The following is a 12,352-nucleotide window of genomic DNA, read 5'->3' on the forward strand; positions in this document are numbered from 1 at the left end:
GACGGGAATTCAGGGAAGCCTGGAGGGATTTGCATGAACTGATGCTGAGTGAGATGAGCAGCACCAGAAAAACATTGTACACTCTAACAGCAACATGGGGGCGATGATCAACCTTGATGGAATCGCTCATTCCATCAGTGCAACAACCAGGGACAATTTGGGGCTGTCTGCAATGGAGAATTACAATCTGTATCCAGATAAAGAACTGTGATGTTTGAACAAAGACCAAGGACTATTACCTTTAATTTAGGAAGAAAAAACTGATACCTTATTATCTGATCTTGCTGTCCCTTATACTTTGTTTCTTCCTTAAGGATCTGATTTCTCATCACATTCAATTTGGATCCATGTATACCATGGAAATAATGTAGACTGGCAAATTGCCTTCTGTGGGGGGTGGGGGGGGAGAGAAGTAAGATTAGGGGGGAAATTGTAAAACGCAAAATGAATAAAACCTTTATTAAAAAACCTATAGTCAGACACACTGTAATCTGTCTCAAGCATAGGATGTCGTTTTGGTCTTCTTCAATAATGAAGGACAAGAACTAACTGTTAAAAAGTTTGGGGGCAGGTAGGTGGCAAAGTGGATAGATCACCAGCCTTGGAGTCAGGAGGACCTGAGTTCAAATGTGGCCACAGACACTTAATATTACCTAACTGTGTGACCTTGGGCAAGTCACTTAACCCCATTACCTTAAAAAGTTTGCAGACATTTTTTCTATTTATTTGAACTTTCTTGTAATGCTCAAATGTCCTTAGATCTTCTAAGTCTCATGTTTGAAAGCTGGATGTGTGGTACATTATAAAGACATTCTTTTAAAAGGAAAAGCAAGTATTACATTTTAGTTTGTAATTAATTTTTCTTAAATTTTCAAAATGTTTAGAGAAATAAATGATAAAACAAAGATCTGATTTAAGTGCTTAGGACCAATGGAGTCTGCCTGGAGGGGAAGAGAGAGTTGTATTATTTGGTTTCAAATCATACATGTGGAGCTTCATCTGAAAAGAGGGGGAAATTTGTCTCAGTGTGAGTCAACAGCGGGGTGGGTAGTGGTTGTTTTTAGTTTGGTTGATCCCAGTCAACTGAATCCATGACCCTGGGAGGTTCTTTTTAAGGCTTCCAGCACTGTGGACACTTTCTGAGCCAGATTGCATCCTTGGTAATGTTTTCACAGCAAAGCTGTGTCATTTTCCTGCTTGTGAAGGAGCGTGATTGTGGGGTGTGCCTGCTCCTGGGGTGTGAAAACCTAGTTACCTTACGGTTTACTCTTTTTTTTTTTTTTTTTACTGAGGTTTCAGCATACTGGTGAAGTGGGATGAAGTCCTAAGAGACTTCAGTTAATGACTTTTAAGTCGATTTCCCAATTTGTCCCATCAGGTGCCTGTAAAAGTTAATAATAGTAAATACAGAATAGCTAGACTTTCTTATTTGTTGAATTTTGGATTACATTTCAGAGCAGCAGAAGTTATCCCGTGAAGCCTTTCAGAACAGGTGGTGAATGAGCTGACCCCATCAGCCTCTGGAATCATTTAGTTGCATCAGTACTAGAAATAATGGAGCCAATTATAGTAACAGAAAACAGATGATGATTAAAGTGAATTTTTAGGTCAGCATCTTCTGCCAGGTATGATTTTTAGCTTGAAAGGCCACCTGGCAGTGAGTTCTTAAAGACACTTCTCAATATTTTGTAAAGGTTCCCCCCCATTCCCCTCCCCTCTCCCCCCAGAAGACTCATATCTTTTTTAGTATCAGCATTCACAGCAGGGAAATTTGTTTTTCCAAAAACCCATATGGAACTATGTCCATAGGCATTTATTTCTACTAACTGCCTCTTCATTAACCCAGCAGGGCAGGCTTGTCCCCAAGTACTACTTAGTTAAACCCTTTTGGGTGATTTCCTCTGGGTTTGGGTGCTGGGCACCGAATAGACTTTGAAGGAAAAATGCCAGATAAGTGTCTATGGCTGAAGTGTCACCGAAGCCACCCACCCTTATTAAGGCCTTGCTGTGGGCCAGGCTAGTTGGACACTAGGGTACCATAGAAAGTGCGCTTCTGCTGTCAGGGAGATCACATGGGGCGGGGGAGCCACGTGTACAAATAAGCAGATATATAGACTTTAATCTAGATTGTATGTTTTTGGCAGGGAGTGGTCAGTAGCAGTCCTGAAGTCCAGGGATGACTGGTAGGTGGAGGCAGGTAGGACTGTCCATGTGCAGAGGCCTCCAGATGATGGCATGACATCTGTGAGAAGCAACAGAATGGCCAGTGTACCCCAAAGTGTGCCAATGGGGCAGAGCATAATAAATCCACAGAAGGGGGGGCAGCCGGCTTTTGGAGCTCTTTAAATGTCAAATGGAAGGATGTAGGTTTGATCTTAATGATCTTGGAGTATTGGGGTGCTGTCATTTGACCTGTGCTATAGGAATATGACTTGGCAGCCATATGGAGGATGATGTTGGAGAATGGACTTTACTGTCAGATTTCAGTTTTCTTAGTTTCCCCTACTCTCTTTTCCTCTTTCTCTTCCAAGGGGTAGGCTTTTGCAGTTTGTTTTTTAAAAAAAAAGGAAAAAAATTACAGTAGTCTTGAGAAATGATGAGGACCTGAGGTAGTGTGGCAGCTTTGTGAGTAGCCAGAGTTTGAGACATCTGTGGGACATGATGTTAAAAATGTCCACCAGGCAGTTGGAGCTCAACTGTGGTTGATGTGAGATCTTGGAACCATTTGTCTGGTGGTGATGCTCGAGGCCCATGAGATGGACCCTGCAAGGGGAGACGAGAGAAAAGCCCAGGTTGGACCTTGGCTGCACACTTTCAGGCTGGGTCGGGGGGAACGGCAGGAGGAAAGTCAGGAGATAGAGTGTGGAGAGTAAAGAACCCCAGGCTGCCAGGGCTCTATTTCTAGGCTTCTTCTCTGGGGGTTAACATTCTTAAGGTTCTTCAGAGTTAGAAGGGCTTGGCAAGTGATTCTTTTTAATTTTTTTTAAAATTGTTTAAAATTTTTTTTTATTTAAGGCAATGGCGTTAAAGTGACTCGGCCAAAGTCACACAGCTAGGTAATTATTAAGTGTCTGAGTATGGATTTGAACTCAGGTCCTCCTGCTCCAGGGCTGGTGTTCTCCCTGCTGTGCCACCTAGCTGCACCTCTTGGGGAGGGGTGGAGAGGGGGCAGGGAGAGAAAGAAAGAGAGAGAGAGAGGGAGAGAGAGAGAGAGAGTGAATGAGAGGAGAGAGGAGAGAGATTGAGTGTTGGATGGATGATATGGGCCTAGGAATCTGGGCAGAGGAATTTTAATATACTGTCATGGGACAGAGAGGGCTAAGCGGTCTAGGTATAAGAGAAAAGAAAAGAGAGAATTGGAATCTGAAGGGACAGCTGGTGAAATGGAGTTGGGACTGCCTTGAGGGAAGATGTGCAAGTGTTTAAAGGAGAGAATCGGGAAAGGCTGTGTGGCATTGGGCAAGCCACTTCACCCCACTGCCTTAAAAAAAAAATCACCTGAGAATCGGGAAAGGAGGAGACTAGATTAGATCTATCAAGATTTATCCAGGGAATGTCATTTGGGGTGGTTTCTGCTTTTTGGATGCTGATTTATATTAGGGTTAGAATTGAATTGTCTTTGGTCTTGAGGAGGAAGAGGAATTGGTGGTTAAGAGAAAGGTCAGGTAAAGGATTAGAGGAGGAGATAAAGTGTAACTTTATCTTATAGATTATACATTGATAGCATTTTTGAACCCTGATTTAGCCACAGAGCTCCATACTCACTAGTAAGACCATAGATGTCTTCTCAGTATAATCATTGGACTGCAGGCCAGAATACAGTCAGTCGGTCACTGCAGGGAGAAACTCCATCACTCAGGTGGGTCTAAAATTTAAAAATAAAAGTCATGTGCAGGGCATTAGTTTTTTTTTTAAAATAAAAGTGTTGCCTATGATTTCTTTCTCCCTCTCCTGTATTTTTTTTTTTTTTGCAAGGCAAACAGGGTTAAGTGGCTTGCCCAAGGCCACACAGCTAGGTAATTATTAAGTGTCTGAGGCCGGATTTGAACCCAGGTACTCCTGACTCCAAGGCCAGTGCTTTATCCACTACGCTACCTAGCTGCCCCCCTCTTCTGTATTTGAAATCTTCTAGACTTGGAGATCTTAAAAAATTAGACTTCAGATCATAGGTTGCCTTGTAATCAGTTAACAATTGAATCAATTGATCATTGGTGGATTTCATGTAAATCTCATGTAAACAAATATACTTTATGCAGCTACTAAAAACCCAACAGTTAGTTATTGCTTAAGCCCTTGGGATCTAGGAACATAGCTATAACTGAAAGGAACCTTAAAACGCAGAGTCCAACCATATCCTTTGGTAGAAAAAACTCAGGCCTCTGAGTTAGGTTCTGAATGAAGGGTAGGGCATTTTTATCAAGACTTTGGTGAGAGGCACCTGGCAGGTATCATCATGGAGATGTATAGTGGGAAATGGTAAGTGGATAAGGCATAAGTTAATGAAGAGATAGGTGGGCATCCCTTGGCTCACCTAGTATCTTCATAATGTTGAGGGAAAACACATGCCAAGGCCTTTGGCACATTGGTGGGTCTCTGTGACTGACTTGTTTAAGGAAGTGGTCAAGAGAAGTACTATTAGTGTTGTTGGGGAAAGTTCAACTAGAAGACTAAAGTAGAGGAATGCATGGCCTGTTTGTCCATTTGGAAAAAATAACTCGCAGCTGGGACAAGGGAGGTCTCAACAGTTCTGAATATGGTCCTAAAAAAATGGGAAACACCTGAGTAGAGAAAATGTCATCTTACACTAGTGTCCAGAAATCAACTTCATAGGATTGGGGTGGGAGAAAGGCATAAAACATTTGTCTGAAAAGCATCTGGGCTTTTCTATAAATTCATGTAAAATATAGAAATGTCTGAATCACTAGTATGAAGGGAGTTACGAGTGTAGTATGGGAAGCAAAACTAATGCAGTTTCGGACAGAGAGTGTCATTCCTTCTCCTTTCCCCCTCCATTTGTTTATTGTTACTTTGGGCTGTTACAGTTTAGTTATGTTGTTTAAAAATGCCTTGAATTTATGGTACATGATTTGAAGTAATGAGAGAGTGAATCAAAATTTACTTTTAGTCATTGCTATTATTTTCTTAATAGCATTTATTAACTATTGATGGCCTTCCCCACTAATTATAATTTGTAATATTATATGTATTATCATTTGAATTGGGTTCTATTTTGGAGATCTCTTATATTTTATAGATTCTTGTCTATTTTTCTCTACCAATACTTCTGATAATGACTGCTTTGAAGAGATATCTCTCTGGAAAGGGAGGGATGGGCATTAAGGATGGATAACTAACGGAAAGTAGGTGATTTAAAACAAAGATAACCACGAAAAATTTATTAAAATCTGCTATAGCATGCCCTACATATACATTTAAACTCATTGGAATTTTGAGCTTTTTAAAATTAAGATGATGAACTTTGACATATCTAGCATAATCAAATGTTATGTTCAATGGACTATTCCTCTAGTTATTTAGGTCTTCCTTTGTTTTTATAGGGTTAGATATAAATTCATTAACCTAGTATTTATTGTCCCTCCACAATCTGATTTTTCCTTTGCAGTTTTTTTTTCAGTATTAGGGATTCTTTTTTTTTTTAACTTAAAACACACCAAAAAATTTTATTTTTCTTTAGCAAGGGCTTTGTAAAGCATTACCATAATATAACAGTAATAATAAATAAACTTTAAAACTTGGTCATAATACATCATAAGATGATAAAGTCAAAGCAATTATACATTGGTCCAGTTATGACAAGTTTCTTATCATTTATAAAAGAAAAAAACTCCATTAGTTTAAAAAAATAACTAAACCAACCAAACTGATTGTATGATAAAATTTCTTTCCCCTTAATACCTGGGAAAAAGGAGCCCCTGATCATTTCTCATTGCTCCATATCCCTCTCTGATTGGACATTTTGGCACAACTCAGCATAAGTCAAATTATATTGGTAGCTGTATAATCACAAATGTAAAGAATGCTTACTGAGATATCTGCTACTTTGCATTACACGGCATAAGGAAAGTGTTCTTTAAAAGCATCATTAGTTCTCAGAAAGAGAGGACACCCTGACAAAGTCATCTTTTTAGCTTGCATAGATGTTGTAACAGCTTTTTTGGTTCAACTAAGAACACAGGTAAGAAAATGTATTAATATATCATTTATTATTACCAACAAGGGATTTAAAAAAAATTTTTTTTTTAAGTTTTTGCAAGGCAACAGGGTTAAGTGGCTTGCCCAAGGCCACACAGCTAGGTAATTACGTGTCTGAGGCCAGATTTGAACTCAGGTACTCCTGATTCCAGGGCCAGTGCTGTATACACTGCGTCACCTAGCTGCCCCTCAGCAAGGGATTCTTTAAAAAATATTCACATATTATTCTTTATATGCTGTATTTTAAACAAATTGAATTTCTAATTCTTTCCTGGTCTCATCATGTCCTTTCCCCAAATTTACATACAGACTTTCCTTAGTTTCTGGAGTATTTCCTTTTTAATTTTGTTTAAAAATTTTTTTTCCTTTTTAAATTTTTAAAATCCCCTTTTTACTAGCCATAAATTGGCTAATGAATTTCTTCTCATTTCCCAATAAAGTTCATTGTACTTTAGTAGTTTTATGTGAAGATAATATCAATATTTTTACAAACTGTTAATTTATAACTGAACTCTTTGGCAAGAATTGTTGGACAGAAATATATACATGTTATGATTGAGATAATAATCCTGTCTTTTTACATAAGAATCTTTCATTAGGTATTTTTGTTTTTTAATTTGATATTTTTTCTTTTGCTTTCTCTTGTAGATTTGGCTAAGTCTGAGAGAGGAAAATCAAATTCTCCTTTGTTTTGGGACCCAATAGACCATCCTTTCCTTCCCTATTTCTCAAAGTCTATCCAAAGTTTATGTTTCTTGTTTCTTTGTTACATTTGTCCCTTCCATCTTCCGTCATCCCTTTCTCTTTTTGCCTTCAATCTTTCCCAACATTAGTCTTTTCCAGTGAGTCTTGTCTTCTCATTATGGGGCCAAGTAATTTAAGCTTCAGTTTCAGTATTTGACCTTCCTGAATTAGACTGAAATAATTTCTTTAAGCTTCTTGCTTTCCAAGGAACTCTCAAAAGGCTTCTGTAGCATTACATTTTGAGAGCTTCAGTTCTGTAGTGGTCAACTTTTCTTGTCTTTTTTTTTTTTTTTTTGGTGGATGCCTGGTATCTTTTTTGTCCAGTCTTTGTGAACCCCATCCTGGATTTTCTTGGCAAAGACCCTGTAGTGGTTTGTCATTTCCTTCTCCAGCTCATTTTATAGATGAAGATCAACTTTTCTTATAGTCCTACTCTCACTCATACCTTATTAGTGAAAAGCCATAGCTCTTGACTCTAGATATGGACCTTTGTTGGCAAGCTGTGATGTCTCTGCTTTCTAGTTTAATGTCCAGATTTGCTATAGCTTTCCTTCCAAGGAGCAAGTGTCGAATTTCATGGCTGCAGTCCCTGATGGCAGCAATATTTGAGCCCAAGGATATAAGATCTGACTCTGCTTCCATTTCTTTACCAGGGAAATGATGGGACCAGTTGCCAAGATCTTAGATTTTTGGATGTTAAGCTGGCTTAAAACTTATACTCTCTTCTTTCACCTTTAAGAGACTTTTTAATTCTATTCATTTTCTGCCATGAGAGTGGTTATCATCTACATATCTGAGATTGTTGATATTTTCCCCAGCAACCATAATTCTAACTTTTGATTTGTCTAGCCTGGCATTTCATATCATGTATTCTGCCTATAACTTAAATAAATAGGGTCACTATATATAGCCTTGTTGTACTCTTAGCGATTATATCTGTCTTGCAATTCAGTTAACTTTTCTTTTGTTACTTTGGATGCTTTGGCATTTGGAGCACCTTAGTTTTGTATTGATGTTGGTTTGCTGTCCCTAATTCCTCATATCCTTGTTTCTTTTTTTAATATTGTGAATTTTGTATTTTTCTTTGTTTGATAGCATGATTGCAAAACCTGCTTTTTTGGATTCACTTGACCCATATGGACCTCTTTTCTCTAGTTTTTAAATTTTACTTAAATTGATTCCTTTTTCTTCCTTTATTTTCTTTTCTCCTTTTTGAAAAAAATTTCTAATTAGTTAATTAAAAATCACCCTTCTATTCACTTCTTTTGTCTATTGTTTTAAAATTTTTTAATCTTTTTTCTAAAAAGTGCTTCTCTACGTTGTTCCCTTTCTATCTACTCTAACCTTGTCTTTTTTGATTAATAGTCTTTATTCATTTCTTCTTCTGGGCAGCTTGGTGATGATGCAGCAGACAGAAAGAACATTGAGTCTGGAGTAAGAAAGGCTCATCTCCCTAGTTCAGATCTGGCCTCAGACACTCAAAAGCTGTGGGGCTCTAGGCAGGTTATTTGACTGTTTGCCTCAGTTTCCTCATCTGTCAAATGAACTGGAGAAGGAAAGAGCAAAACCACTGCAGTGTCTCTGCTAAGAAAATCCCAGGTGGAGTCATGACATCAGGCCAGAAATCAGTAAACAGCGTTCCTTCTTTAACCTCTCTGGTCCTCATGAAATCAAGGCTTAAGATGTAGCACTTTCTCTATCCTTTAGAAAGTGGGATGTTCAAGGAGGCCCCCAGGTCCAAGTTCCATCTCCCATACAGAATATTTTTCTCTACACCATGAGAATGTTTTTCAGTGGAACCCCTTCTTCCACCAAGTTTTAAGAGACCCCTGTTTCAGTCTTTCCCTCTGCTACCTCATTCATTCTCCTAAAGTCCCTCGTTTTCTTGAGAGGAGATAAGAGTTATTTTTCTCTTCATTGTGAACCTTTCCTTTCTCTGGTTTAATCCCACAGTATGCATTGGTTCAATTGTGGGAGATCTTATGATGTTTAGTTCAGGAATCTGCTGTCCTTTCTGCTGTTTCTCAAAATGCTTCCAGATCCCCTTGGCTTGATGGAATGGAGCCCCCTTCGTTGTTGTCTCTGTGCAGCAGTTCTCATGTGGAAGACATCCTCAGAGTGCTTGTGGGTTGGCCGATTCCATCAACCAGAAGCCCTTCATAAACCCTTTGAATGTTTCTCCCTGGAAAAGAATGTCTTACTCAGAACTGATTATCAAACTGCAGCTTCTTCCCTGGGCAGCCTCCTTTAAGCAAGCCCCAGGATCACCATGCTCTGGGCCTTTGTGGAGGAGTTGACAGGCCACTGAAAATCACCCTGACTTTCCTTATGTGAATTGTTGTTTAACCATGACCTTGTTCAAGGTAAATGGAGGTTTTGAAGTCAGCTGTCCTAGTCTGGCCCGATCTCTTTGCAGTTTAAGTGCCCCTCAAATTGTATTTTGTGTTGTGCTCCCACTTCTAAGTGACTGAATTGGCAAGTGACTTTAACTCTTTTATCCCTCATTTTGGGATCACCCTGACCCAGCCTCCCTCAGGAGATTTTGGTGAGAATCTCTGCCCATTAAGAAATGCCATGCAAATGTGGGGTGCTACAGGTCTGTGGCGAGGGAGTGGGGATTATGTGCATTTGACCTCTGATCTCTGGGTAGACCCTGGGCCTGGAGCATCTTGACCCATCCCCTGCTGTGGTGTCTGCAGACACTGGTTTTCCTGTGCCTCCACAGCATCTTTTATGTCCACAGACACTGTCCTCCCTAATCCAGACCCTCATCAGCTCTCATAGGAGCTCTTGCAGTATTTCCTGATCCTTCTCACTGGTCTGTTTTCTCTTTTCAATACATCTCCCCAGCTTCCAGCTTGACAATTCTCCCAGACACTTTGTAGAACTTTTGTTTTTTATTTCTTTTCCTGGGTAAGTAGAAATTGAGCACTGTATAAACAATGATTCTCTATAGAGAGTGTAACAGTGGACATTGAATCACGGTTGATAGGACCTCAAGGACTAATCTAGTTCCCTCCCTTTCCCCTTGCTTTGGCAGCATGGAAGAGTCTTAGCATCATCTGAAGATTCAAGGGTTTTTCCATTTTTACATGCATACACTAATTAAAGGATTTTTTTTTTTGGCCTTGTAGTTCTTCCTTGTTTTCATTGCAGATGCCCAATAAATAATATTGGTAGAATTCACTTGGATTGTTTGGGAGCTGTAAAGTCAGGACTGGCCCACAACCTGAGCTGACTGTTGTCACTGGGAAATGTATTTATTTCATCCTCATGGAGCAGAGTACTTTCAAATTCCTTGAAGGAAGATAGAGAACCTTTTACTTGGACTCCTTAAGTTAGAACCAGAAATTCCCATTTGGTTTGGTTTGGATGATGCTGGGAGATGGTTGCAGAGAGTTTGTGATTTCTGGGCACCTCCTTAATCATGCATTTGTGAAACAAACCACTGTAACCATTTGTGATACGAGTCATTGTTCCCTTTCTAGACACCCACTTTCCATTCATTTGAATGGGTCTTTGTCTGGAGACTGGTTGGGAGAGGACTTGGGGTGAGAGGAGGGGGTTGAGCTGTGATACCATCTTTCTCTGTTCTCAGCATTTGAGGACTTGGGGAAGAAATCTGTGTGTGGGAAGAGACTAGGCTGTCATAGGGAACAGAAAGATGGGATAGTGTGTTTAAATGTACTGAACTATTAGGCAGAATCTGATAAGCTGGAGTGAAACTCAGCCTTGTTCCAGGGCTGCCAGCTCCCTCCAGGCCTGGCTGACAATAAATGCTTTCTCTCTCATGGGTCACTGGTGCTTTGGGTTACTTCTTTAAAGTAAAATAATACTGAACCTTTAAGAGAGGTAGATGTCTGTGCTGAGAAAACGAATAAACAAAATGAAACAGTTTGTTTATTTCCATGTTTCTGTATAAGATCTTCATGATTATGTCTTTTGTTGTATGTCGTAGTTGTCTTGGGCTTCTGACTTTAGGGCAGTTCTATTTGAGGCAATTATTTCTTAGTATGATTTTTTTTTTTTTTTTTACACATTTAGAGAGGACTTAACCTTTGGGAGTTTTGGAGTAGAAGATTTCTTTAACACTCTGATGTTGAAAATGGCCTTTTGTAATCAGTCATGTGTTGTCACATGTCTGTCCACAATAGAAAGATGATGTTCTGGCCTTCTAGACTCTTGGAGCAAGTGATTGGATGGCTGGCTGGGAAACAAACAAAAACCCATCTGAGCAGTGCGTTGCAAGAGGCTTCTAAGGGGATGTGCCCTGGCCAATCGAGTGTTCCTTTGTGCCTTTCAGAATTTTGACTCGGACATCAGCAGTGTGGGCATCGATGGCTGTTGGCAGGCAGACAGCCAGCGGATCCTCAATGAGGTGATGGTGGAACACTTTTTCCGACAAGGGATGCTGGATGTAGCAGAGGAGCTCTGTCAGGTAACTGGGAGACAGGTGGGCAAGTGGAGAGAAAGGAGCATGAGCAGAATATATCCCATGCTTGATTATTCCAAAGCTGGCTTCAGGAGTTCTTCTACTGCCTGATACTAGCTCATCCTTACTGGAAGATTACTGGATTATGTTTAAAAAGCTACTTTTATTTTTTCATTAAATATTTCCCAATTACATATAAAAACTTTTTTAAACAATGCTTTTATAAAATTTTGAGTTGCGGGTCTCTCCCTTCTCCCCCCGCCTTTAAGAAGGTAAGCAATTTGAGACTGATTATACATACAGAGTCATACCAAACATTTCTATATTAGACATGATGCAAAAGAAAGCATAAGCAAAACAAAACAGATTAGAGAGTAAAGAAAGTATGCTTCAATCTGCAGGCAGAGTTCATCAGTTCTCTCTTGAGGAAAGTCACATTTTTCATCAGGGTCCTTTGGAATCATGGCCTTGATCAAAGTAGCTGAGCCCTTCACAGTTGATCATCCTTACAGTATTATGGTCTTACCATGTGCATTCTTCTCTTGGCTCTGCTCACTTTACTCTGCCTGAGCACCTATCATCTTCCCAGGTTGTTCTTATAGCACAGTTGTATTCCATCACAATCACAGACTGTTTCCAGCTCTTCATCATCACAAAAAAAGAGCCACTTTCAATGGTCTTATACAAAGAAATCCTTGCCCCATTTCTTTGATCTCTTTGGGATACAGACTAGTGGAGGTGTTTCTAGACACTCCTCTGGGCCGAGATCCAAACTGCTCTCTAGAATGGTTGGACTGGTTCGTGGCTCTACTAGTGGTGCATTAGTGTCCCAGTTTGACCACACCCCTCCAGCACTTGTCATTTTCCTTTTCTGTCATATTTGCCAATCTGATAAATGGGAGGTGGTTCCTCAGAGTTGTCATCATTTGTATTTCTCTAATTTTTTTATATGATTATTGATAG

The 12,352-nt window shown here is 39.7% G+C and overlaps 1 protein-coding gene across 2 annotated transcripts in view; it reads left to right on the plus strand.

Moving 5' to 3' along the window:
* Positions 1–12,352, plus strand: part of RMND5A (required for meiotic nuclear division 5 homolog A) — a 62,548-nt gene that overhangs the window by 22,709 nt on the left and 27,487 nt on the right. For both annotated transcript variants that reach the window (XM_074196999.1, XM_074196988.1), the window contains exon 3: positions 11,261–11,395. In XM_074196999.1, the coding sequence (XP_074053100.1) occupies positions 11,261–11,395 (135 nt within the window). The remainder of the gene's footprint in view (positions 1–11,260; positions 11,396–12,352) is intronic.

This window comes from Macrotis lagotis, chromosome 1, assembly GCF_037893015.1.
Source record: "Macrotis lagotis isolate mMagLag1 chromosome 1, bilby.v1.9.chrom.fasta, whole genome shotgun sequence".
Lineage (NCBI taxonomy): Eukaryota > Metazoa > Chordata > Mammalia > Peramelemorphia > Peramelidae > Macrotis > Macrotis lagotis.